The 27,950-nt window shown below is 50.4% G+C and overlaps 3 protein-coding genes across 3 annotated transcripts; 2 read left to right on the top strand and 1 right to left on the bottom strand.

Annotated features, from left to right (window-relative positions):
• Positions 1 to 26: 26 nt before the first annotated feature.
• Positions 27 to 27,417, bottom strand: LOC102463195 (olfactory receptor 14A16-like). The gene is made up of 2 exons (XM_075912229.1): positions 27,324 to 27,417; positions 27 to 1,861 (listed from the first exon to the last, which is right to left on the bottom strand). Exon 2 carries the CDS (start codon positions 1,833 to 1,835, stop codon positions 900 to 902), a length of 936 nt encoding a protein of 311 aa, XP_075768344.1. The 5' UTR covers positions 1,836 to 1,861; positions 27,324 to 27,417; the 3' UTR covers positions 27 to 899.
• Positions 13,574 to 14,518, top strand: LOC142821312 (olfactory receptor 5AR1-like). Its single transcript, XM_075912187.1, has one exon. The coding sequence runs from the start codon at positions 13,574 to 13,576 to the stop codon at positions 14,516 to 14,518; it is 945 nt and encodes a 314-aa protein (XP_075768302.1).
• Positions 17,378 to 18,322, top strand: LOC102447285 (olfactory receptor 5AP2-like). Its single transcript, XM_025189435.2, has one exon. It carries the CDS (start codon positions 17,378 to 17,380, stop codon positions 18,320 to 18,322), a length of 945 nt encoding a protein of 314 aa, XP_025045220.2.
• Positions 27,418 to 27,950: the final 533 nt, after the last annotated feature.

Here is a 27,950-nt window from a genome sequence, read left to right as displayed (position 1 = left end):
ATTGCATTATTATTATTCTAGGCAATTCCCAATTTCATCAGAATTATCATCAGAATTGGAACTCAGTCATTGTCAAACTCACAGTAACTCTTTTCCACCCTTTGTCATTATGGAAATTTTGGTTCTCTAAGAAAATAAAATCATCCAAGAGGTGATGAAATTGACACCCAAGATTCATGCCCCCTCCCCTCCGAAAATGGCACAGTTATCTAATCCTAGACAGTATGTCGACTCTATGCATTTATTTCAAAATAAGTGTTATTCCTTGTGAAATTAGGGTTTACTCTTTTGGAATGGGAAGTCCGTTATTTCGAAATATTTTCGGAATAACGCGCTTGCTGTGTGGACGCTCGCCTCGTTATTTTGAAATAACTCTGGGGTATAGACCCGCCCATATCCCCCACCTTCCAAAAACCAATCCAGATATAGAAAAAGGAGGCAGATCCAACCAACAAATGAACTGAACATAAATACGAGAAAAGACGGCCATGCGAATCAGCCCGATCATTCATACCCCATGTAAAATGTTTACCTTAAAGTAGGAGGAGGGGCAGACAATACATCATGTACACTAGGAATTCTTGTGTAGCTAATAATTCGACATGCACGGTGATAGTGGCAGTATAGATCCCTCAGTTGGATACATGTGTATAAGGAGACAGCTCTTCCATTCTTACTTTCATCAACCTAGCCCTAAAGAAAGTCCATTGTCTTGACTGGACACAGTCTGGATTTAGTCTATTGCTCAAAGAAGAGCCCACTCATTGTCCTCGCACAGACAATTACAAGACTGGCTGCTTATCTCTCTCAGGAAACTCTGGATAAAATCACAGACCAGTTGTTTCTCTCTCCCAAGAAACATTGGATGAAATCCCAGCCAAGGGAGGAAGACAGACATTTCAATTCTTGGTCAGTAACCTTGACCTTGTGAGTTTCCGCAGGGCAACTTGGATCTCCTTGTTCCTCATGCTGTAGATAACCGGATTCAGCATGGGCGGCAGTACAGAATAGAGGACAGCTGCAGCAAGATCTGGGATAGATGTGGATCCAGAGCTGGGTTTTAGGTAGGTAAAGAACACGGTGGAAACGAACAAGGAGACCACAGTGAGGTGGGGGAGGCAGGTGGAGAAGGCTTTGCGCCGGCCCTGCTGCGAGGGGATTCTCAGCACAGCTCTGAAGATCAGAACATAGGATATAATTATAAAAACAAAGCAGCTAAAGACTAAGCAGGCACTAAAGACAATAACCCCATTTTCACTGACGTCGGAATCGGTGCAAGCCAGCTTGAGCAGCTGGGGGATTTCACAGAAGAACTGGGCCACCGCGTGGCTCCCACAGAAGGAGACGGCAAACGTATTCCCGGTGTGCAGGGCAGAATAGAGAAGACCGCTTGCCCCCGCGCCGGCAGCCATGTGGACACAAGCTCCCCGGTTCATCACGCGCTCGTAGTGCAGCGGTCGGCAGATGGCCACATACCGGTCGTAAGCCATGATGGTGAGCAAGGCAACATCCCCCGAGACGAAGAAGACGAAGAGAAAGACTTGGGCGACACATCCGGAATAAGAGATGGATCTGACATCCAGGAGGGAGTTGGCCATGGATTTGGGGATGGTGACGGAGATGGAGCCGAGGTCTAGAAGGGACAGGTTCACCAGGAAGAAGTACATGGGGGTGTGGAGATGGTGGTCAATGGCGATGGCTGAGATGATGAGAAGATTCCCCAACAGAGCAACTAGGTAAAGCACCAGAAACACCACAAAGTGCAGAATCTGCAGCTCCCGAACATCGGAGAACCCCAAGAGAAGGAACTCGGTCACGATGCTTCCGTTGGACATTGTCTTCCTCAGCACATTCCAGCTGCCTGCGGAGGGAAAGAGAAGGCGAATGGATTAGAGGGACCAGAGGAAAGGGGCCCGATTCGCTCAGGAACATCCCACAACACAACAGCAATTGTCACTTCCAGAGACTAGGGGCGGTCGGCGCTCCTGACCGCACATGAGCAGCTCTCTTAAGGTTTAGGGGGTTGCTGTCCCACCTGCCCCACGACAGGGCTTGATAAAATGCAGAATGCAGGACAACCCCAATCCACCAGTTTGAGCCAAGATGGCTCCTCATCGCTATAAAAAGCTGGCTCCTCATCTGGGTGTGAAACTGAAATTCTCAAACGCTGACACAGCCAGCATCCCAGGAAAATGTAACCAACTCACCCAGTTGTCCTACGGGTAGAGCATCTGGAATGGGTCCTCCTTAATACCTCAGAACGCATGCTACCTGGCTACTCACTGACCTACGGCCCCCCAGTCCCGTTTCCACTCCAGCTCCACTTTGGGATCTAAGAACAGAGGTCAGACCTCCAGATCAGGGGAGTCCAACCTGGGTCTCTCAAAAGACACGGGGGTTGTGATGAATGCTCATAAGAGCGGCCAGACTGGGTCAGACCAACGATCCATCCAGCCCAGGGTCCTGTCTTCCAACAGTGGCCAATGCCAGATGCCCCGGAGGGAGGGAACAGAAAAGGAAATCTTCACGGGATCCCTCCCCTATCATCCATTTCTAGAGAAACAGAGGCCAGGGACACCCTTCCTATCCATCCTGGCTAATAGACATCGATGGACCTAACCTCCATGAATCTATCTAGCTCTTTTTTGAGCCCTGTTAATGTCCTGATCTTCACCACATCCTGTGGCAAGGAGTTCCACAGGTTGACTATTGTGGGGAAAATCAAATAACTCCAATTGTGTCTAAGGGGGGACTGTGCAGAAAAAATAACTTTCTAAAAGAAAACTGCTGTAAGGGTTAAAAGTTTTCCAGGCCTCTCTCCTTGTATGACAGTGAAATCAAATTAACTGTAATCAAAGACCCTTACAAATGCCTCTCTCAAATTCATGGATACTCCTAGTCTGTCACAAATTATCATGTATACTCTTATCTTTGTCACAATTGCCTTGTAAGACTACTACTCCACATTCTCATGTGCCTTTGTTTTGTAAAACTTACTTCTAGCACTCCTGGGCTGTGTCCAGACTCAGGGGTTTTTCCGGGAAAAGTAGCCTTTTCCCGAAAAAACTTCCCCTGCGTCCAGACTCAAGCCACGTTCTTTCGAAATTATTTCGAAAGAACGCGGCTTTTCTTTCGATGGCGGTAAACCTCGTTTCACGAGGAAGAACGCCTTCTTTCGAAAGTTCCTCTTTCGAAAGAAGGCGTTCTTCAATGTAAATAGGGCTTCCTCGAAAGAGAGCATCCAGACTCGCTGGGTGCTCTCTTTCGAAAAAGCGGATTTCCTCTATCGAAAGATCCGCCTGCAGTCTAGACGCGATCTTTCGAAAGAGCCTCTTTCGAAAGAAGCCTGCAGTCTAGACATAGCCCTGGGGGGAACAGAAGTCTCAGAGTACTTCTGCTGAGACTTTGATATGTTAAAGAATAACAATCCACAACTGAACTGTCTAAGCATTCTGTATAAAGGATCCAAAACCCTGTAACTCAGGGCTGACTGCTACGGCTGCCAGCCTGCATGCATGCATCATAAAGTTTTTCCTTCTAGATTTCTCTCCTGCCTCACTGATTTGATTTGACCTCCGGCCTCGGACCCTTCTGGGGGCTCTGTACCCCAGGGGAGCGAGATTTACCCCTCACTATGCACCGAGTGAAGAAAAATTTCCTTTCGTTTGTTTTAAACCTGCTGCCTATTCATTTCATTCGCTGACCCCTCATTCTTACCTTGTGGGAATAAGTAAATATCTTATTCACTTTTTCCATTCCAGTTGTGATTTTATAGACCTCTATCCTGTCCCGTTTAGTCTCCTCTTTTCTCAGCTGAAAAGTCCAACTCTTTTTAATCTCGTTTCATATGGGACTCGTTCCAAACCCCTCAGCATTATTGTTGGCCTTTTCTGAACCTTTTTCAATGCCAATAGATCTTTTTGGAGATGAGGTGACCACATTTCTATGCAGGATTCAAGATATGGGCGTCCCATGGATTTATATAGAGGCAGTCAGATATTCTCTGTCTTATTCTCGATTCCTTTTTTAATGATTCTTAACATTCTGTTTGCTTTTTTTGACTGCCGCTGCACACTGAGTGGATGTTTTCAGAGACCTGTCCACAATGACTCCTAGATCTCTTGAGTGATTGTAGCTTATCTGAACATGAGCTCCCACGGTGGCCGGCAGAGCTAACAGGAAGCAAGAAGAAGGGGATCTCAAGCAGAATAGAGAAGTTCTAGCATGGGACACGGGTGCTACCACAGCTAGAATGCTGTGTCCCGTTCTGGGATCCGCAGTGCAAGAAGGATGCTGGTAAATTGGGGCGGATTCAGACAGAAGCCGTCAGAATCAAAGAAGGATTCAAAAACATGCTACACAGTGTTACACACAAGGCGCTCAATATATTTCTGCTACTGAAGCAACAGTTAACAGTGGTTCTCAACTGAAAACACATTGTCATTGCACAAGGAATAAGGGATGGCTCGAAATAACTCTTTATTTCAAAATTTGGTGCCATGTAGGTGTGCCAAATTGCAAATAAGCTATTTTGAAATAAAATCAAAATAAGATATTCAATTTGCAAAGTGAAATTGCATATCATATTGAGAGTTTAGGGTGCAGCATAGATGCACCCCTATAGGGCAAGCCAGATGGCTTGGGCCGTGGGAACATTCACACACAACTGCTTAGGCCCTGAGAGACAGCTACAGAAATTCAGACTGGAATAAAAAGGGGTAAACTTGTAACAAGATACGTGTGAAACCTTTTCTGTGAAATCACCGTTGCTGGTTGGTCTGTGGTATTTTCCTCTGAAATCTAGATAAGCAAAGAGATCATAGGATTAACGAGACACTCATTTTTAGACAGGGTGAATTGCCCGCACCTTTGTCTATTGTTGAAAACAGGTTGGAAGTTTTGGGTTGGTTTTGAATGGAAATTAGTTGTTTAAAGAACTTTCTTTTTTAGGTATCTGCTCTTCTCAAAAACTCTGTGGTGTTCTCCTGTAAACCTCATTACTCGGGAAGCAACCTTCCTTAAATACGACACCTTGAAATTGATCATTTTGGGTCATCCTACCCTAAAACAAAATTGGGTTGAGGGATGAAAATGTTTAATTTTCTGCAGGCAATTTTTTAAAATTTTATTTCCTGGCTAGCTGTAGAGGAGAAATTTGATAGTAAAAACATAAAAGAATTCAGATTATATTACTTATCCCTGCTCTTAAATTCACCCTCGATATTAAGCCTGAAATATATTAGATTAAATTTGCAAACGTACGGTACCTGTCTCGGTGGCTATGTTCCCAGCATGTAATTCATTCCGTCGAGCCGCTGTAGGATTATTCTGAGACTGAATTAACCGGATTTTATTCGAACCTGTGGCTCTCTGCAAATGCACAGTGAGTCACTGGCTTTGAATGTCACAATCGGGGCTGCCGGAAAGGGATTTATCTATTTCTGTTGCCTGAGCCCTTGTGTGGCTCCCTCCCCGGAGCCCTGCACAACTTAGGAGCAGGGACACCAAGGGAAAAAAAAGTTCAACAATGTGTGAACTTGAAAGTGAAAAACGACCTTTCCAATGTTCAAGTCTTCCTGCTTTCGTGGCATGAGCTTACCTCATTCCAGCCCAGCTCCTATGCTGTCTGTTGGCCAGAATTACAAAGGCAATTAGCCACCTTGGGTATGTCTAGACTACATGCCTCTGCCGACAGAGGCATGTAAGATAGGCTACCCGACATAGTCAATGAAGCGGGGATTTAAAAATGGCCGCCGCACTATGCCGGCTCAGCTGATCATCGGCACAGCGCGCGAGTCAAGATGCGGATCGGTCGACAGGGGAAGCCTTTGTCGACTGCTCCCTTATGCCTCGTGGAACGAGGTTTACAAACAGAAAGGGGGCCCGGCAGCCGTGTTTCTGAGTTGAGTGTGGAGTGGCAGGCCAGATGTGGACCGCAGGCCGTATTTTGCCCAGGCCTGACCTATCACCATCTGGGGGTTCCTACAGTCTTTCAGTTCTGACCGCGGGGCTAGCTTTTTATTTTACGAGTTGTGGGCCTCTGTTGAATTTCAGAAAAAAAAAAATATCAGCCTGGAATTTGCAAAACCCAGGCCTCATGGAAGCCGTATTCCCTTGAACAGCCCAGGTTAAAATAATAATAAGTATGGACCTAGGCAGCGGGGTGACACAGTTGCTGAGGCCCTGGGCAAGATGGGAGGGGTGGTGGCTCCATGCTCCTAGAGGAGGCGGGGCCTCAGATAGAAGGGGTAGGGCCTGGGGAAGGTACCCCCTTCGTCCCCACTTGTCGGCAGGCCGGGACATGGAGGGTGTCTCTAGACTACACCTCTCTATCAACAGAGAGATGTAGATTAGGCATGTCAAAATTGCTAATAAAGCCAGGATTTAAATATCCCATGCCTCATTAGCATAAACATGGCCGCCGCTTTTTTCGAAACTGAGGTTTTTTGGAAAAAACCCGGCAGTCTAGACGCGCAGCTGTCAAAAATAAAGCCGTTTTCGACAGATCCCATAAACCTCATTTTTTGAGGAATTAACATGGCCGCATCTTTATGCTAACGAGGTGTGGGATATTTAAATCCTGGTTTCATTAGCAATTTCAACGTGCTTGATTTGCATCACTCTGATGACAGAGGGATGCAGTCTAGACATAGCTGGAGAGAAAGTCAAGACACTTGGAGCTCCCGAGAAACAGGCCTGCATGTGTGGCTTGGGGCAGGTGCACATTACCACTTCCTTTGACGTAACGAGGATCAAGAGGGGAGCCCCCATGCTCCAGGGGGTGTAAGCAGCTCGGACTCCTAAAGCCCCTTCCCTACGGAAGCTACTCATGTTTCCAGACCATGCTTGCCGACCAAGCTGAGGGGAAACATGGCCACCTTCTTCACCTCCATGGGAATAATGGGATTTGTCTATGTGATGAAGGCCAGAAAAGGTTCAGAAAAGGGCAACAAAAACGATGAGGGGTTTGAAACGGGTCCCCTATGAAGAGAGATGAAAAGGACTGGGACTTTTCAGCTTAGAAAAGAGGAGACTAAGGGGGGATAGGAGAGAGGTCTGTAACATCATGACTGGGGCGGAAAAAGTGAATAAGGAAAAATTACATACTTGTTCTCATAGCACAAGAACTAGGGGACACCAAATGAAATGAATAGGCAGCAGGTTTCAAACAAGCAAAAGGAACCAAAAAACAGGACCATGTAGCACTTTAAAGACTAACAAGATGGTTTATTAGGTGATGAGCTTTCGTGGGCCAGACCCACTTCCTCAGATCAAACAGGGGATCTGAGGAAGTGGGTCTGGCCCACGAAAGCTCATCATCTAATAAACCATCTTGTTAGTCTTTAAAGTGCTACATAGTCCTGTTTTTTGATTCAGCTGCACCAGACTAACATGGCTACATTTCTATCACTAAGCAAAAGGACGTTTTTCTTCATGCAGCGCACAGTCAACCTGTGGAACTCCTTGCCAGAGGATGTGGTGAAGGCCAGGACTTGAACAGGGTTAAAAAAAAGAGTGAGATAGATTCATGGAGATTAGGTCCATCGATGGCTATTAGCCAGGATGGGTAGGAATGGTGTCCCTTGCCCCTGTTTGTCTGGAGGTGGGTGATGGGAGAATTCCCTGTTGTGTTCCCTCCCTCTGGGGCATCTAGTATTGGCCATTGTTGGCAGACAGGATACTGGGTTGGATGGACCATTGACTGATGGACCCGTCTGGCTGCTGTCATGTTCTTAACACGCTGGTAGCTCCAGGGAACTGAGCAGGGGACTTGGGTAAGTTTCCATCTCCTAGGTGGGTTGCAGGTGGTCAAACATTCTTGGGCATCCCAAGAATCATCCCAGTTACTGACGCAACAGCAGTCACCTCTCCCTGCAAATGGTGCCTTCCATCGGGGACAGCTGGCCCCAAGGTGAGGTTTGTGGGATGGGGGAGGAACAGCTCCGTGGCGGGACGTGCCATCTTGCCCTGGTTGCTGGGTGGCTACTGGATAATGTCGGTGGGCTGAATGGCCAACCAAGTGGGAAGAGCTTAGAATGGCACAGGGCAACCACTCGAGGACTGTGAAGGGACCATGCCGAGGCTGTTGGCTGTGAAGGTTTGGCCTCCCTGGCCAACTCGTGTCCAGCACAGCTGAAACCCAGGAAGGCAACAGCACCGAAGGACTGGAGGAGATTTGAAAGAGGCCCCCCTCAAGATCCACATTTGGCGGAACCAGACGGACATACCATCAGAGGGATTCCGAACAACTGGAAAGCTTCTCTCTTTTACCAGCCCAAAACAACCTATCACTTCACCTGCCTCGTCTCCCTCGTTTTCCCATTTCTGTTTTGGATGAACCCCCTCGTGGCCACAAAGACGCGGTGCATTAAAAACTAATTTCTCCGCATCTTCCTTGAAACGTGGTGCCCAGAGCTAGACACAATCCTCCAGTTGAGACCTAACCGGTGCAGAGCAGAGTAGAAGAATGACTTCTCGTGTCTTGCTCACAACACTCCTGCGAATGCAGCCCAGAGTCATGTTGGCTTTTTTTGCAACAGTGTCACACAGTTGATTCATATTTAACTGTAACATTTCCAGTTTTAATGAACTCCCTCTTGTCACAAAAGTAGTTTGTCCAAAAAAAATCAGCTTATGAGAAAGTTTAGTTTTGCTAAACGGGCTTGATTTAGGCCAGGTGAGGTTTTTCAGAGTTGCCTTATCTAGTTCCCATGGGTGTGTCTAGACTCCAGGGTTTTGTCACCCAAGAGGACTTTGGTCGACAAAACTATACCTGCATCTACACTGCCTCTGGGTTTTGTTCACGGCTGTAAACCTCATTCTGCAAGGAATAATGCGTTTTGTCGACAGAGTTCTGTTGACAGAAGAAGACATTGCATCTACACTGTCCTCTGCATCTTCACTGTCATGTCGACAAAGCAGCTTGCTTCTGTCAACAAAACTTCTGTCGACAAAAGCCTGTAGTCTAGATGTACCCCATTGATTTAATTGAAATGACATTGATTTTATCAGTGGACGATCTGACCCTATGAATTATGAATGGCCCTAAAACTTGGCTTATGGGGAAGCTAGGATTTCCAATTCTGCCTTGTGCCCTTCCACGCTGGAAATCACTGAAATTAAACCCTTGGGCTTCGTCTAGACTGGCATGATTTTCCACAAATGCTTTTAACGGAAAACTTTTCCGTTAAAAGCATTTGCGGAAAAGAGTGTCTAGATTGGCATGGACGCTTTTCTGCAAAAACATTTTTTGTGGAAAAGTGTCTGTACCAATCTGGACGCAGTTTTGCGCAAGAAAGCCCCTATCGCCGTTTTCACCATCAGGGCTTATTGGCGCAAAACAGTTTTTAGCTGTCTACACTGGCCCTCTTGCGCAAAAAGATTTCCAGAAAAGGGCTTTTGCCCGAATGAGAACGTCAAAGCATTTGCGCAAGTAGAACGTCAGTGCTTTTGCGCAAAATAAAGTGGCCAGTGTAGATAACTGGCAAGTTTTTGCGCAAAAGCAGATGCTTTTGCAGAAAAACTTGCCAGTCTAGACGCATCCCTGGCGTCTTCATTTACACCAGCTGAGGATGAAGGTGGAATTCTAAAGCATTTTCCTAAGTGCTCTGAAATCCCGCTGGTGAATCGTAGTGTCTTGGAAATTGCCATGTCTCCTTGGTGTCTCGCTTAGTCACGCGAGAGTCACTTAGAACAGGGGGTCCTGAAATGGGACAGACCTAAAGAGAGGAACTCAGAATGAGACCATGTGGTTCCTTTTGGCTCGACTCCTGGTCAGCTGTGGCTGTCTTTGCCCCAGGGTGCAGGTTGGAAGAGGCGGATTGATGCATGCAGGACTAGCCTGAGGCGATGTTTGCAGGCTCTCAACAAGGATTCCTGTGGGAGACAGCTCTGGAATAACTTGCCAGCCCCACGTCTCCGCTGCAGGGCTTGGTGGGGCGGGGGCAAGGAGATGGTTGCTTTCCAAAGCGCACATCAGGACAGAGCTCTGAAGAGCCCAGCAGTCAAGGACAATTCATGCCCTGAATGGGCGGCGGATTTCAAGCTGGAGTAGCAAATCGACTTCCTTCCACGAGAACACACGTCCCGGAAAGGATCGTCGCTCCATCTAACCTGGTACGCCTTGCTCTCTCGTTGTCCCCTGCCCGCTTTTCCGTTCGGTCCCAGACCAGACCTATGGGCCAGCCAGTCCTGCAGCTCCCGATATCTTCTGCACCCTGATAGACCCACGGTCTGGCTACTGCAGCCCTTCCTCGGGCCCATGCCTGGATGGGGTGGGCAGCGGGTTCTCTGAGCCTGGGGCCCGCTCTGCAGCCGCAGAGGATGAGGTGGGGCGATGGTCAAGCTGGGAGGGAGACAGCTCAGGCCAGCAGGCTGGGACCAAGGGTAGCAGATTGAGATCAAGGGTGTACGTGTGTGGAGCAGGGATGAGATAACAGAGATGGAGGTGGGGATGGACGTGCAGAGGCGGGGCAGTGCCAGGGAACCCAGAACTGAGGGGCAGAGGGAGACTCATGGGAGCCCGGAGCCAAAAGCCCATCTCCCTTTCTCAGTCTCCCTCACGACAGCCTCTCAGTGCCCCGACACCCTTAAGGGGCAGGGAAGGGAGCATCGGCAGAAAGGGACCTGGGGCCGACCGTGGAGGAGAAGCTGGATACGAGTCAACAGGGCGTCCTGGTAGCCAAGAAGGCTAATGGTGTATTAAGGTGCATTAGGAGGAGTGTTGCCAGCAGATCCAGGGAAGTGATTGTTCCCCTTTATTCGGCTCTGTAGAGATGGGCAAACGTTTTCCCATGTAGTGACAGGTGGCAGAACAAGGAGCAGTGGTCTCAAGTTATAGTGGGGGAGGTCTAGGTTGGAGATTAGGAAAAACTCTTTCCCTAGGTGGGTGGGGAAGCGCTGGGCTGGGTTCCCTTGGGAGGGGTGGTGTCTCCATCCCTGGAGGTGTTTCAGTCCCGGCTTGACCAAGCCCTGGCTGGGATGATTGAGTTGAGGTTGGTCCTGTTTTGGCCAGGAGTTTGGACACGATGACTCCTGTGGTCTCTGCCAGGCCTGGGATCCTGGGATCTGGTTTTTCCTCAAACCGCCCCTCCCAAGGCTGGGTAAGAATCCAGTATCCTACTCCCCTGCTCTAGACCATGAATCCGCACTCCCTTTGAAATGCCACCCGCCCTGTGGTCGTTGGCACGCCATCCTGCAAAGAGGCCGGCGGGTCACCTCGCAGATGTTTGGTTTTTATCTGGACTGATTCCGTGATAAATATCCCTTCAGACCCCAAGTCGTTCACCTCCCTCCGCTGGGGCAACCACGCCGATATTTAGACTCATCTGGCAACTTGCACTGAAAAAAACCCGACCAACACTATTTAAAGGACTTCCTCTTCATCTGACCTTACCAAGCCTGCTCTGGGAAGAGGGGAGGCAAGTTAGAGAGGTCAGGGTGGGGGGTCAGGACTCCTGGGTTCTTCCCCTGGTTGTGGGGGATAGTGGTTAGAACAGGGGGGCTGGGAGGTAGGCTCCTGTGTCCCATCCGCAGACAGAGCCTGGGTCCCCTGCATCCGAGCAAAGCGGCCCATCTCCCTCGCGGCTCTGCTGTCTGTTCGCTCTCGGAAACCGCTTCCTGGACAGGGAATTCCCTCCCAGTTGTATTTGTGGGAGCACTCCAGGGCAAGGGAGCAGCCTGATGACAAACTGTGCTTCCCCCTGCGCCCAACGTGATTGAACTGGATTTTGTTCTTAGAACAGATCTAACTACTCACTCCCAAGACATCGAGGTGCCCAACTCCCCTTGTTGTCAGATGCCTCAACACCTTTGATATTAAGGCAGCTTGAAAATCTGGTCCTGGGTCACTGAGGCAGAACAAGAAATTCAGCACGGTTCTCCCGTACACCTGACCCTTACCAGTCTGACTGTGACATATTAATATTGATGCAATAAATGGGCAAAAAGGGCCAACCAAATCCAATCACTGTCCAATCTCTGGCAATGTCTACATTGAGGAGTTTTTCCGGGATACCCTGGAGAAATTCCACCGCGTCCAGGGACCATGTCTGCTCTTTGGACACTCTTTGCAGAAAAGCAGACACGCCCTTTCGAAAGCCCTGTAAACTTCGAAAAAGGGCTCTTGCAAAAGAGGACGTTTTTCTGAAATTTGTCCCCGTGCCAACAGGCCAAATTTCAGAAAAGCCTCTTCTGAAAAATACAGTCGGAAAAAGGTATGCAAATTGGGCTGCGCAATTTGCATACCTTTTTCCGGAAAAAAGAAGTGTAGTGTACATGCAGCCTCAAACACTATTAAACAAAGTCCCAAAGACGGGTCGTTTGATTCACTCCCTCTGGGTACCTGGCATTGGCCACTGTGGGCAGAGAGGACACTGGTCTGGATGGACCTTTGGTTTGTCCGAGTCTGGCCGTTCTTACATTTTTATGTCCTTTCAGTGGCCCCGGGGAGGAGCTAGTTCGAAATAATTTCGGAAGAGACGTTATTCCTCGTGAAATGAGGGTTTATTATTCCGGAAGAAGCAGCCTGTTTATTTTGAAAAGATTTCAAAATAATGGGCTTGCTGTGTGGATGCTCCTCTTGTTATCTGAAAATAATGTCAGTTATTTCGAAATAACACTGTAGTGTAGACGTGCCCTTGGGGAATAAGCATATTTGAAATAGGTATTTCAAACTAATTTCCTTGTGTAGCCATGCAGGCAGTGAAGGCTAGGCCTATAACAGAGTTTAAAGAGAAGCTAGATAATTTCATGGAGGTTAGGTCCATAAAAGGCTATTAGCCAGGGGATAAAATGGTGTCCTCGGCCTCTGTTTGTCAGAGGCTGGAGAGGGATGGCAGGAGACAAATCGCTTGATCATTGTCTTTGGTCCACCCCCCTGGGCCACCTGACAGTGGTCACTGTCGACAGACAGGGTACTGGGCTAGAAGGACCTTTGATCTGACTCAGTATGGCCGTTCTTATGATAACCTTTCTGCCAGAGAAAGGAGAAGCAGCCAAGCCGAGACGGGATGAAATTCTTGCCCTTGCTGCTGTCCGAGCCCTTTTCATCTCAGGTGGTGGTTGGGATTTATCTGGAGCTGTCCAAGGTAGCATGGTGATCCCTATGGCCTGGTTGGGTCAGGGTGTAGGGAGCCCTGGTGCAGGGTGAGAAATGTCTGAGAAACGTCCCCGGAAATGGTGGTAGCTCTGTTGGTGAACCTCATCCAGTCACCTCTGTTGGTTCTTCCTCCCTTCCATGCCATCCCGTACCTAGCTTGAAAGCCCATAAAAAGATGTACTGGGGGAATATCCCATTCCCTCATTAATTTATCCATGGTCACGCATAGCTTCTACCTGACACTTTTCTTTTTTAACTTGGATGATCTTACCATCGTGCCGCAGTTTTCCCAGGAGATGTTTTATGTTGGACCAACTCCCTCTTTTTTCCCCATTCAGACCTTCTCCACAGTTGATTTTTCATTGTTGGATGTTGGGATATTGTTTTAACATGCATGCACTTTTTAGGGCTCAACATCAAGATAATTGTCTCGCTCCCAAACTCACACCACTGTCCTCCTTCTGCCCACAGGGGATGGGCCTCCTGGAGCCGACAGAGAGTCAGAACAGCACTTCGGTGACCAAATTCATCCTCCTCGGCCTCTCCAGCAACCCAGAGGAGCAGCTGGTCCTCTTTGGGGTCTTCATGGCCATGTACATGGTGGCCCTGGTGGGCAACTTGCTCATCTTACTGCTGGTCGGTCTGGACTCCCGGCTCCACACACCCATGTACTTCTTCCTGGGGAATTTGTCTGTGGTGGACATTGGCTACATCAGCTCCACCGTGCCCAAGGTGCTGGTCAATTACCTGACGCAGGACCAGTCCATCTCTTGGGATGGCTGCCTCTGCCAGATGTTCTTCTTCATCTCCTTCGGTGGGATGGAGTGCCTGATTCTGGGGGTAATGGCCTACGACCGCTATGTGGCCATCTGCCACCCACTGCACTACGGCGTGGTCATGAGCAGGTGGCTGTGCGCCCTGCTGGCTGCAGCCGCCTGGGCCCTGGGCTTGGCCAACTCAATTGTGCACTCATCCCTGATATCCATCTTGTCCTTTTGTCGGAGCCACGTCCTCCACCACTTCTTCTGCCACATTCCCCCGCTCCTACAGCTCTCCTGCTCCGACACCTGGATCAACCAGATTGTTACCTTTATCTTTGGTGGTGCCCTCGTCTTATGCTCTTTGCTGGGCACCCTGGTGTCCTACGTGTCCATCGGGCGGGCCATCCTCCGGATCCGCACCCGGGTCGGACGCCTCAAGGCCTTCTCCACCTGCACCTCCCACCTGACTGTGGTCAGTCTCTACTTTGGCAGCATCCTCTTCACCTACCTCCGCCCCAACACCACCTACTCACAGGAGCAAGACCGGGTGCTGCCTGTGGTCTACGGCATCATCATTCCCATGCTCAACCCCATCATCTACAGCCTGCGGAACAAGGACGTGAAGGGGGCTCTCCGGAAAGCCCTGAGCAGGGGCTAGAGTGGTGAAGGTGAAGCACTGTCTTCTAATGGGTTAAGATCCAGGATTACTGGGTTCTGTGTGCATCTCAGGAAAAGGAGTGAGGTCTAGTGAATAGAGCAAGGCGATGTGATTTAAAACTTGCATGCTTCTGAGGGAAAGGCTCTATGTGCATGTACAGAAGAGTTTGGTATTCCAGTTACCCAAGTTTTCTTTCTTTTAGTCTACACACTGGCTACGTCTAGAATGGCATGATTTTCCGCAAATGCTTTTAACGGAAAAGTTTTCCGTTAAACGCACTTGCGGAAAAGAGCATCTAGATTGGCACGGATGCTTTTCCGCAAAAGCACTTTTTGTGGAAAAGTGTCTGTGCCAATCTGGACATGGTTTTGCACAAGAAAACCCGGATCACCATTTTCACCATTGGGCCTTTTTTGTGCAAAACAGTTTTTAGCTGTCTACACTGGCCCTCTTGCGCAAATACATTTCCAGAAAAGGGGTTTTGCCCAAATGGGAAAGTGAAAGCATTTGCGCAAGAAGCACTGATTTCAGACAATAGAACATCAGTGCTTTGTGTAGAAGCTGGCAAGTTTTTGCACAAAAGCAGGTGCTTTTGCGGAAAAACTTGCCAGTCTAGATGCAGCCCTGGCGTCTTCGTTTACACCAGCTGAGGATGCAGGTGGAATTTTAAAGCATTTTCCTAAGGTGCGCTGAAATCCCCCTGGTGAATCGTAGTGTCTTGGAAATTGCCATGTCTCCTTGGTGTCTCACTTAGTCATGCGAGAGTCACTTAGAACAGGGGGTCCTGAAATGGGACAGACCTAAAGAGAGGAACTCAGAATGGGACCATGTGGTTCCTTTTGGCTCGACTCCTGGTCAGCTGTGGCTCTCCTTGCCCCAGAGTGCAGGCTGGAAGAGGCGGATTGATGCATGCAGGACTAGCCGGAGGCGATGTTTGCAGGCTCTCAACAAGGATTCCCGTGGGAGACGGCTCGGGAATAACTTGCCAGCCCCACGTCTCCGCTGCAGGGCTTGGTGGGGTGGGGGCAGAGAGATGGTTGCTTTCCAAAGCGCACATCAGGACAGAGCTCTGAAGAGCCCAGCAGTCAAGGACAATTCATGCCCGGAATGGGCGGCGGATTTCAAGCTGGAGTAGCAAATCGACTTCCTTCCACGAGAACACACGTCCCGGAAAGGATCGTCGCTCCATCTAACCTGGTACGCCTTGCTCTCTCGTTGTCCCCTGCCCACTTTTCCCTTCGGTCCCAGACCAGACCTATGGGCCAGCCAGTCCTGCAGCTCCCGATATCTGCTGCACCCTGATAGACCCACGGTGTGGCTACTGCAGCCCTTCCTTGGGCCCATGCCTGGATGGGGTGGGCAGCGGGTTCTCTGAGCCTGGTGCCCACTCTGCAGCCATGGAGGATGAGGTGGGGCGATGGTCAAGCTGGGAGGGAGACAGCTCAGGCCAGCAGGCTGAGACCAAGAGCAGATTGAGATCAAGAGTGTACGTGTGTGGAGCAGGGATGAGATAACACAGATGGAGGTGGGGATGGACGTGCAGAGGTAGGGCAGTGCCAGGGAACCCAGAACTGAGGGGCAGAGGGAGACTCATGGGAGCCCGGAGCAAAAAACCCATCTCCCTTTCTCAGTCTCCCTCACGACAGCCTCTCAGTGCCCCGACACCCTTAAGGGGCAGGGAAGGGAGCATCGGCAGAAAGGGACCTGGGGCCGACAGTGGAGGAGAAGCTGGAGATGAGTCAACAGGGCGCCCTTATAGCCAAGAACACTAATGGCATATTAGGGTGCATTAGGTGGAGCATTGCCAGCAGATCCAGAGAAGTGATTGTTCCCCTTTATTCCGCTCTGGGAAGGCCACATCTGGAGTATTGTGTCCAGTTCTGGGCCCCCCACTACAGAAAGGATGTGGGTGCATTGGAGAGGGTCCAGTGGAGGGTAATCAAAATGGTTCCAGGGTTGGAGCAAATGACCTACGAGGAAAGGCTGAGGGATTTGGTTTGTTTAGTCTGCAGAAGAGAAGAGCGAGGGGGGATTTGAGAGCAGCCTGCAACTTCCTGAAGGGGGTTCCAAAGAGGCTGGAGAGAGGCTGTTCGCAGTGGGGGAGATAGCAGAACGAGGAGCAATGGGCTCAAGTTGCAGTGGGGGAGGTGTAGGTTGGATATTAGGACAATTTCCCTAGGCGGGTGGGGAAGCGCTGGGCTGGGTTCCCGAGGGAGGGGGTGGAATCTCCATCCCTAGGGGTATTTCAGTCCCAGCTTGACCAAGCCCTGGCTGGGATGATTGAGTTGAGGTTGGTCCTGTTTTGGCCAGGAGTTTGGACACAATGACTCCCGTGGTCTCTGTCAGGCCTGGGATCCTGGCATCTGGTTTTTCTCAAACTGCCCCTCCCAGGACTGGGAAAGAATCTAGTATCCTACCTCCCACCAGCCCCCTGCTCTAGATCACGAGTCTCCACTCCCTATGGAATGCCCTGTGGTCGTTGGCACACCATCCCGCAGAGAGGCCGGTTGGTCACCTCGCAGATGTTTGGTTTTTATCTGGACTTATTCCCTGATAAATATCCCTTCAGACCCCAAGTCGTTCACCTCATTATTTTATCCATGGTCACGCATAGCTTCTACCTGACACTTTTCTTTTTTAACTGGGATGATCTTACCATCGTGCCGCAGTTTTCCCAGGAGATGTTTTATGTTGGACCAACTCCCTCTTTGTTCCCCATTCAGACCTTCTCCACAGTTGGTTTTTCATTGTTGGATGTTGGGATATTGTTTTAACATGCATGCACTTTTTAGGGCTCAGCATCAAGGTAATTGTCTCACTCCCAAACTTACACCACTGTCCTCCTTCTGCCCACAGGGGATGGACCTCCTGGAGCCGACCGAGAGTCAGAACAGCACTTCGGTGACCAAATTCATCCTCCTCGGCCTCTCCAGCAACCCAGAGGAGCAGCTGGTCCTCTTTGGGGTCTTCACGGCCATGTACCTGGTTGCCCTGGTGGGCAACTTGCTCATCTTACTGCTGGTCGGCCTGGACTCCCGGCTCCACACACCCATGTACTTCTTCCTGGGGAATTTGTCTGTGGTGGACATCAGCTACATCAGCTCCACCGTGCCCAAGGTGCTGACTAATTACCTGTCGCGGGACCAGTCCATTTCCTGGGCCGGCTGCCTCTGCCAGACATTTTTCTTCATCTCCTTCGGGGGGGTAGAATGCCTGATTCTGGGGGTGATGGCCTACGACCGCTACGTGGCCATCTGCCACCCACTCCACTACGGCACGGTCATGAGCCGGCGGCTGTGCGCCCTGCTGGCTGCAGCAGCCTGGGCCTTTGGCTTGGCCAACTCAGCCGTGCACGCGTCCCTGTTAACCATCCTGTCCTTTTGCCAGAATAACGTCCTCCACCACTTCTTCTGTGACATCCCCCCGCTCCTACAGCTCTCCTGCTCCGACACCCGGATCAACCAGATTGTTACCTTCATCTTTGGTGGTGGCCTCGTCTCTGGCTCTTTGCTGGGCACCCTGGTGTCCTACGTGTACATCGGGCGGACCATCCTCCGCATCCGCACCAGCGCCGGGCGCCTCAAGGCCTTCTCCACCTGCACCTCCCATCTTACCGTGGTCAGCCTCTACTTCGGCACCATCCTCTTCACCTACCTCCGCCCCAACACCACCTACTCGCAGGAACAGGACCGAGCACTGCCCGTGATCTACGGCATCGTCATTCCCATGCTCAACCCCATCATCTACAGCCTGCGGAACAAGGACGTGAAGGGGGCTCTCTGGAAAGCCCTGGCTAGGGGCTAGGTGGGTGAAGGGGAGTCGCTGTCCTCTAATGGGTTAAGATCCAGGACTCCTGGGCTCTAGGTGCATCCCTGGAAGAGGAGTGAAGTCTAGTGAGTAGAGCAAGGCGATGTGATTTAGAATGTGCATGCTTCTGAGGGAAGGGCTCTATGTGTGTGTACCCACGCGTTTGGTGTTCCAGTTGCCAAAGTTTTCTTTGTTTTAGTCTACTCACTGTGTTCCAGCAGTATTCGGTTTCACGCTTTGGGGGGCATAAAAACTGGGCTTTTCCTTGTGAAAAGTTTAAAATGATTCAAAAGTCCATTTTCAGTTTCCCAGTGTGATGTAGTGGGGCATCTTGCTGGTTTTTAGGCCGATTCTGACGGGGGGAAGGAGTTTGGAGCAAAGGAAGTACGTGGGGGGAGGAAGAGTGAGTCTGGGGCTGGAAACGTGATGGAGACAACCTAGGGAGGGGGCCTGGAGACTAGGGGCTCAGGCACCGCACTTTACGGGGTCTGGGGCATCCTCGCCCCCTCCTATTGCCACATCATGTCTGTGCTGTATTCTGGAAAATCAATACGCCCCTCCCTATTCTGCTGGCTGCTAGAGGCGGTTCTGGCTGCTACGGGGGTGCAGGATCGGGGGAACCCCGACTGCGTTGTCACACCCAGCAAAGTATCAGTAAGTTGTGAGCATCTTTTCCCCTTTGGGCATGGAGGTTGGTAGCACGTAGCGTCTTCGCCCTTCTTCCTTCCTCCTGTGTTGGAATGTGTGTTACATTTTTCTGAAAAAAATCTCAACCAAACTGCTTCCAAAGGAACCCCCAGCAATAAATTTTGGGGGAGGAGGGATAGCTCAGTTGGTTTGCGTATTCGTCTGCTAAACCCAGCGTTATGAGTTCAAGCCTTCAGAGGGCCATTGAGGGATCTAAGGCAAATTGCTCAGAGATGGTACTTGGTCTTGCTATGAAAGCAGGGGACAGGACTTGATTTGATAACCTTTCAAGGTCCTTTCCAGTTCTAGGAGATATACCTATCTCCATATATTAAATTATTATTTATATCTTGTGTGCATCATACACTGCTGGGCACCTGCTTTTCTCTCAGCAAACGCCACACAGAGAGGTGAAAAGGCCCTTTATTTTCACTGGAAATAAATTAAAACATCAATAAAAGTTTTATTTTCTAAGTAAATTGTACACAAGAACCTTTTGGGCCTCTGATTGGTTGGCGTGGCTTTTGCTGTAACAAAATTCAAAAAATCCTTTTTCAAAAAGATTTCTTTTTTTCTGGAAATACTCAGATCTTCTTAACATGATCCAGTATTTTTTTTTAAAATCGATTCCAAAAAGTATTTTGGAGTAATGTGTTTCAGATTTTGGTAAAAATGTTGGAGTTCTAAAAAATATTTTGAATAAAATGTCCAGGTTCAGAGAGAGAAAGAGAGAGGGGAAGGAAGGAAGGAAAGAAGGAAATGGAAACAATCATAAAGTTCAACAATAAGCAATAAAAAGGTTGTTTAAATATTTCCAAATAAAATATTTTTGTGTGTTTTTGAAAGGATATTTTGATTCTTCTTTTCTTTTTTCAACAAGTTCTGTGCTTTCAAAGTTCAAGTACTAAGGAAGCAGGAATATAAAGAAAAAAATATTGGTAATAATTGACACTACTTCCTGGACATATCTCCAGATGTATCACAATTGGATTCTTAGATCCAAAAATGAACTATAGCTATTTTCACTCCTTAAATCCTCTTGAAAACATTTTGCTCTACGGAAACAACTACAGGCTATTACTGGCAGTGATATCTTCCAGAAAACCCCACTTCCAAAGACTTTCAAATAAATTACACTTCTATAAATTGGAGGACCGGACCAAAAGAAATCTGAGGAGTTTCAACAAGGACAATGTGGAATACTGCACCTGGGAGGGAAAAATCCCAAGCATTATTGGGGACTGACTGGCTAAGTTTGGCAGAAAAGGCCCTGGGGGTTACAGTGGATGAGAAACTGGGTATGAGTCAAGAAGGTGCCCTTGTAGCCAAGAGGGTGAATGGCATATTAGGCTGCATTAGGAGGAGCATTTTCAGTAGATCTAGAAAAGTGACTATTCCCCTTTATTCGGCTCTGGGGAGGCCACATCTGGAGGATTGTGTCCAGTTCTGGGCCCCCCACTACAGAAAGGATGTGGACGCATTGGAGAGGGGCCTGTGGAGGGAGACCAAATGATTAGGGGGGTGGACCACATGACCTACGAGGAGAAGCTGAGGGATTTGGGCTTGTTCAAGCTACAGAAGAGTGAGGGGGGATTTGAGAGCAGCCTTCAACGCCCTGAAGGGGGGTTCCAAAGAGGCTGGAGAGAGACTGTTCTCAGTGGGGGCTGGTGGCAGAATGAGGAGCAATGGGCTCAAGTTGCAGTGGGGGAGGTCTAGGTTGGATATTAGGAAAAACAATTTCCCTAGGCGGGTGGTGAAGCCCTGGGCTGGGTTTCCTAGGGAGGGGGTGGAATCTCCATCCCTAGAGGTGTTTAAGTCCCGGCTTGACCAAGCCCTGGCTGGGATGGTTGAGTTGGGCTTGGTCCTGTTTTGGGCAGGGGGCTGGACTCGGTGTCTCCTGAGGTCTCTGCCAGCCCTAGGGTTCTAGGATTCTATGATATCTTTTATACTGACCCGATATAAAATAGGGAAAATATTGACCAGAACCGGCCCCAAAACAGACCCCTGCAGAACCCCACTTGTTCTGCCCTTCCAGCAGGATGAGCATACGTCGGCAGGGGCTGCTGTGTGGATCCATTTCACAGTCCTGGCTATTCAATCCATTGAAAAATGGATCCTGAGTTTTGGTAACTGAGGGTACGTCTACACTACAGCACTAATTCGAACTAACTTAGTTCGAACTAGTTAATTCGAACTAAGCTAATTCGAACTAACGCATCTAGACTTAAAAACTAGCTTGAATTAGCGTTTTGCTAATTCGAACTAGCATGTCCACACTGAGTGGACCCTGAACCGGGGTTAAGGCTGGCCGGAAGCAGTGCCGACAGGGCATCAGGTTAGGACTTAGAGCGTGGAGCTGCTGTCTCAGGCTGGCCGAGGGCTGTGCTTAAAGGGACCCAACCCCCACCCCAGACAGACAGTTCCCAGGGCTCCCCGCTTGCAAAGCAGTCCTGTCTTGGAGTGTCCTGAGTGCCCACACTCGGCACATCACAGCACTCGGCCATCAGCCCGGCTGCACTTGCCACAGGCTGCCATCCGGGGGGAGGGGTCAATCGGGGGGCTGCAGGAGAACTTCCACCCCGAGGAGCCCGCAGAGCCAGCCCAGTCCTCCCCATCGGGGGCTCGTACCCCATTCCTCCCTCACCTCCTTCCACTGACCCCTCCCTCGCCCCCCCTCCTGATGTACAAAATAAAGGACACGTGTGTTCAAAAATAGAATCTCTCTTTATTTAACAAAACTTGGGGGGGGGGAGATTAACCTTTGGGGACACTGGGAAAAGGAGGTGGGAGAGAGGAAGAGAGAGGGTGGGAGAGGGGAGGGCAGCTAACATGATCAGGGGTTGGGAACAGGTCCCATATGAAGAGAGGCTAAAGAGACTGGGACTTTTCAGCTTAGAGAAGAGGAGACGGAGGGGGGATAGGATAGAGGTCTATAAAAGCAAGAGTGGTGTGGAGAGGGTGCATAAAGAAAAGTTCTTCATTAGTTCCCATAATAGGAGGACTAGAGGACACCAAAGGAAAGGAATGGGTAGCAGGCTTCAAACTAACAACAGAAAGTTCTTTTTCACAAAGCAAAGAGTCAACCTGTGGAACTCCTTGCTGCAGGAGGCTGTGAAGGCTACAACTAGAACAGAGTTTAAAGAGAAGCTAGATCAAGTCATGGAGGTTGGGTTCATGAAGTGGTATTATCCAGGGGGTAGAAATGGTGTCCCTGCCCAAAGTTTGTGGAAGGCTGGAGATGGATGGCACGAGACACATGGCTTGGTCACTGTCTTTGGTCCATCCCCTCCAGGGTACCTAGGGTTGGCTGCTGTTGGCAGACAGGCTACTGGGCTAGATGGACCTTTGGTCTGACCCAGTACGGCCATTCTAAGCTCAGGGCTCAGGGTCGGGGGTCTCAGTGGACCACCTTGATTTTCATGCAAACCTGCTCCTGGGTGGCCAGGCTGGCAGCTCTCCTGCCCTAGATGGCCACTTCCCTGTGCTTAGTGCAGAGTTCGTGGCCGAGGTCCACGATGTCCGCACTAGCCCAGGCGGGTGCCCGCCTCTTGCGGTCTCGGGCAAGCTCCTGGGAGCCGCCAGCCTGGTCCCGGGAAGAGGGGGAGGGCTGGGGGGCAGCGGGTGGCTGGTTCGTGCTGTGCCAGGTGCAGGGTCTGCTGGCTGGGTGCTGGCAGGCTTGCACCTGGCACAGGCACCGTAGCCAGCCCGTGCCCCTTTAAGGGCTTAGGGGCCGTGAGGGGGGTAATAGAGTTTCCCTGGTGGTGCCCAGAGTGGCCACCAGGGCAAGCTGGGGAGGGCTAGCCTCCCACTAGTTCAAATTAAGGGGCTACATAGCCCTTAATTTGAACTAGTAAGTTTGAACTAGGTAAACCTCATTCTACGAGGACTAAGCCTAGTTCGAACTAAGTGCTCTGCTAGTTTGAATTAAGTTTGAACTAACGGAGCGCTAGTGTAGCGCCTATGAAAGTTAATTCGAACTAACGTCCGTTAGTTAGAATTAACTTTGTAGTGTAGACATACCCTGACAGATATTCCTTCTAACGCCACCCACAGCAAAGCCGGTGGGAATTTGGCCTGACAAGCAGCTCTTGGGATGACAGATGTTCTGCCAAGGTAGCTGTGGCCAGGGGGTAGACATTAACTACGGTTCTGTCTGTCCCCAGTGGCTGATCAAGGGATGAAGGGCCCGTCTATTGTGAAAGATGCTTGACCCTACAGATGACTCAGTTTCTCCACGTCTGGGATGGCACCTGGCCTGCACAAAAGGACCCCGATCAATTTCACATGTTCATTTCATTGACTCTGGTTTAGGGTAACAATTATTGGTTTAAAAAATATTAGTCCTGCTGCCGTTGTGTGCTCGTTAAAACCATCCCTGTTAGCCACCCAGCTACGAAAAAGAACCCTCTCCAATTAGCCATGTGGAACATGGGGGGCAGGAGGGAATTGGAGGTGGACACACACCTGTTGTTATAACTTCACAGGCCTTAATCAGTGCTCGAAGAAATCTTGCGCTCACCTGAGACCAGGCCCTGGAGATTTGCCAGATCTTGCAAGGAATTGCGGGCGAGCGGCAGAACCAAAGTTATCTGTGGTTTGAGCGAGTCCCGCAGGAGGCCATTAGCCGGGAGTGTTGCTGGGAGCTTCATGAGGGGCAGCGGGCCCCGCGGGGCTGATTAGAGAGGATAGTCAGGGGCGTTGATTAGAGTTAGACAAAAGACGTGTGTGTGTGTTAGAAGGGGTCACGCCTGTTCAACCAGCTCCGGTGAAAGGTGATCCCTTCCTTGGCAAATTCCTCCACAGTCCCACCCAGTGCGGGAATGCGAGGGGAGGGAGGGAGGCTGGGATGGGGATATGGAAACACACCAGGGATCCCTGAGACAAGCCAGCTGGGCCCAGCCGCAGGGAGAGACAGGCAACTCCAGGGGTGCAGGAACTCCGTGGCAGATCCACCAATGCGCCCAGGCTGTAACAGGCCTTGCCGTGCTGCATACGCATACGAACCCCAGTTCTCTCCTCCACGTCCCGTCGACCTCCCCACTGCCCCCCGTGACCCAGGGCTCCTCCCTGCCCCCCAAAGCTCTGTCAGTGCCCATTAATCCTGACTTGCAGCCCGTTTCGGGGTGAACACACACCATGGGCCCAGCTTGGATGCTGGGCTACTCCAGCCCCCAACCCTCCAACTCTTATTCTTAAAGCTTACTAAGGGTTCTCTCACCTCCCCCCCAGCCACAACCTCGGCCTCTCCTTGGGTATGTTAGACTACAAGGTTTTTCAAAAAAAACTTTCCCTGCATCTAGAGTGCTGCCGCGTTCTTTCGAAAGTAAATTGAAAGAATGCGGCAGTTTTTTCGACCACGGAAAACCTCGTTTTATGAGGAAGCACGCCTGTATGCGAAAGTGCTCTGTCAAAAACAGGTCCTATGTCATGCAAACTGCGCTTTTTCGAAAGAGCGCATCCCAACTGCCTGGGTGCTCTCTTTCAGAAAAGCTGCTTACTTTTTCGCAAGTACTGGTTGTCATCTAGACACTCTCTTTCGAAAGAGGCTTGCGGTCTAGACGTGCGGTCTTTGCGTCTCTCCTCAGCGGTAAGCCCCGTAGTACCCGCTGGGCCTGGGCGCTCGATAAACAGGCTGAGCCTCAGGTTGGCTTCCCTCCTTGAGGTTCACAAACTTGAGGTGCGACCAAGCAGGCGTCTTCTCCAGGCCAGAGGTGGCCAGGATGTTTGCTGAGAGACAGGACTCGCTCGCTTTAGCTATTCGCACAGGACACAGGCCAGTGGGTTTAGGCATTGTAGCTCCGTACCACAGATAACCACGAATTGCTCCGCCAGACATGGGACCCCTCCAATTCTGTCCAGGGACAGCTGGCTGGACTCACAAATTGAGATAAATCACCCCAGAAAAGCACATTATCAAGGGTCACCGGAAAGCAACTGAGCTGCGTTGGACAGGAGAGGGTGGATGACGGGACGGGACACGACACAGACAAATGCAGGCCAGCACGTATCAATCAGCAACCTGACCCCCAGACCCCGGCAATTTCACACCTCAGCGCTCAGCCCCCCAATCCTGATCTGTAACCCCCTTAAATCCATCTCTGGCCATCCTACCCACCCCACAGCTCTGCCAGTGCCCATTCATCCTTCCCCCGCCCCCCGCTCCCGTGTGACCCCAGCCCTGGGGCCCACCCCACAGCTCACTCACCCGGTATCAATTTGTACCTTAGAGCTCACCCCAAAACAACACTAGCATCCAACTCTATAGTCACCCAACTGGGGCCGGGTCTCCACTACAGCGGGGTTTTGAAGTAAGATACGCCACCCCACTTCAGTCAATGCCATTAAGGAGGTTAGTTACGTAGCTGGAGTTGACGTTGAGTTTCGAGTGGCTTTGAATTGAAAAATCATTTTGGGAAGAGGCTCAACACGAGGCGCTTGGAGAGACCTTGACAAGGGCAGGGCGTGTCCAAGGAGGTCCTCCAACCCAGGCCGTGGGCCAACCCCTGCTCCACCTAGCGGCCCCCAAATCCCTCCACTTCTCCCCTGTAGTCATAGAATCCTAGAACGGTGGATTCAGGGTGGCGGAGGGTAGGGATGGAGAGTTTAGGGAGTGGGGCAGGGTCAAGCAGGAGTGATCCTGCCTCAGCCCCACTGCACCCCCACCCAGAAGCCAGCTGTGATAAGTGGTGTCCCCGGCCCCTTTCCTGCACCCCAAACCTCTGCCTTAATCCTGAGTCCCCCAGAACCCTCCCTCCCAGAGCCTGTACCCTGAACCCCTCCTGCACCTCAACTCCCTGCCCCAGGCTCAGCTCAGAACCTCTCCCATACACCAAATGCTTTAGCTCAAGACCAGCGTCTCCATCTGCATCCCCCTCCCCGGCACCCCAGCCCTCTGTAAGGGAGGGAGGGCGGGAGGATGGAGTGAGCAGGGGCGGGGCCTCGGAGAAGAGGCGGGGCAAGGGTGCTTGGGTTGAAGTAGATCCTGAATTGCACTTCAATTCGAAAAAGTGATCGCACACTTAAAAAGGTTGGAGACCGCCGGTATACAGGTTTGGGCGGGGCTCCGGGGAGGCCGTCCATCCTGAGCCTAGCAAAGGCTAACGTGAAGCAGGTCTTAGCACGAAACCGCAGCCTAAGACTGAGAGCGCACAGTGCAATAGAGGGCAGCTAGTAGAGAAGCAGGTGGGCAGCAGGCAGACAGAACTGACGGCTCCGCGTCGGATTCGGTCATGGAAATCAGGACTTAATGGAGCAAGCAAAGAAGGAAAAGCGATTGACATGTTCCCATACCACAAGAGCAAAGGGTCACCAAATGAAAGTAACAGGCTGCAGGTTTAAAACAAACAAAAGGAAACATTTCTTCATACAAAACACAGCCAACCTGCGGAACTCCTTGCTGGAGGACATTGTGAAGAGCAGGATTTTAACAGGCTGCAGGTTTAAAACAAACAAAAGGAAACGTTTCTTCATACAAAACACAGCCAACCTGCGGAACTCCTTGCTGGAGGACATTGTGAAGAGCAGGATTTTAACAGGGTTTAAATGAGAACTAGACCAATTCATGGAGGTTAGGTCCATCCATGGCTATTAGCCAGGGAGGATGTTCCTACCCTCTGTTTGTCAGATGCTGGAAATGGATGACAGGAGAGGGATCACTGGATTCCCTGTGCTGTGCATCCCCTCTGGCATTGGCCGCTATGAGAAGATCACAATTAACACCTGGCTTCAGGGTTTGCAGAAGTTTCAAAGAGCTTGCAAATAAGATTTCATCCTCCAAAACAACAAGGACCACATCTAATTAATGCTGCTTTGGACTCATAGCAAACAGCTGGCCTTAAGGCAATACAATCTGCCGTGTATTAATTAGTGACATCACATTTAAAAAAATCCTTAAGCTCAGAGTTTTAGATTTCTGCAACTCTCCAAAACCCACCTGTGCAAAGAATTGTCTTCTTTCTTCCCTGAAGCCATTAATAGCGCTGGAAACCTGATTGGAAATGCAATCATGCAAATACCCTCCTGGCCTCCCTCTGCAGCCTGCTCCCCACTCCCTGCCCTCCAAACCAAGCCGAGAGGGCTACAGCAAGGGGGTTCAGACACCCCAGACAAACTTCCCCTGCCTCCACCTCACCCCAGTGCCAACACCCACCCACCTCCTCTTTCTAACACTTGCAGGCACAAACAGCCTACAGGACACAGCACAAACAAACTCTCCCCCCCACACACACTGCTGCCTCCACCTCACCCTAAGACAAACAGCACAAATCCCCCTCCCCAATGCCAGCACCCACCCATGCAATCACCCCCTTACCTCTCCTTACCCAGCCCAGGAGGCTGGAGTGCTGGGTTTCTCTTTCTGCTCCCCTCTGTCTCCTAGCACACAGGGGACTCAATAAACTCTCCTCTCCCCTTCTACCTCCTCACACTAGACAATTATTTCCTCCTTATTGCTCCCCCTGCTTACCGGCTCTGGCTCGGGGAGCTGCTCACTTCCAGCAGGCTGCTAGAGCCCTGTAGCTGCTGCTTAGCCAGATGCTCCGCCCCCTGCCGGCCAGCTGAGTGCCCTGCCTTGGAGGGGGCGTTGAAACTCTGAGCAGGGCTCAGCAAACAGCTGTGCAGAGCTTGCAGGGAACACTGGTGGGGAGGAAAGAAAACACCCTGGCTACCGCTACACTGTAGCTGTTCTTGTGCAAAAACTTGCCAGGTGTCTATACTGCATGCGCGTTCTTGTACAGTCCAGCATCTGAAAACAGGGCTTCTTTCAGAAGAGTTATTCCTCTCCCCATGACTATGGGTAGCAGGTTTAAAACTAATAAAAGAAAGTTCTTAAATTAATAGAGATTGCCTATCTCCTAGAACAGACCTTGAGTCCAGTCCACTGCAGGACCAAGTACCATCCCTGACAAATTTTTGCCTTGAATCCTAAGTGGCCTCCACA

Source organism: Pelodiscus sinensis, chromosome 30 (assembly GCF_049634645.1).
Source record: "Pelodiscus sinensis isolate JC-2024 chromosome 30, ASM4963464v1, whole genome shotgun sequence".
Taxonomy (NCBI): Eukaryota; Metazoa; Chordata; order Testudines; family Trionychidae; genus Pelodiscus; species Pelodiscus sinensis.
This window is presented reverse-complemented; position numbering and strand designations above follow the sequence as displayed.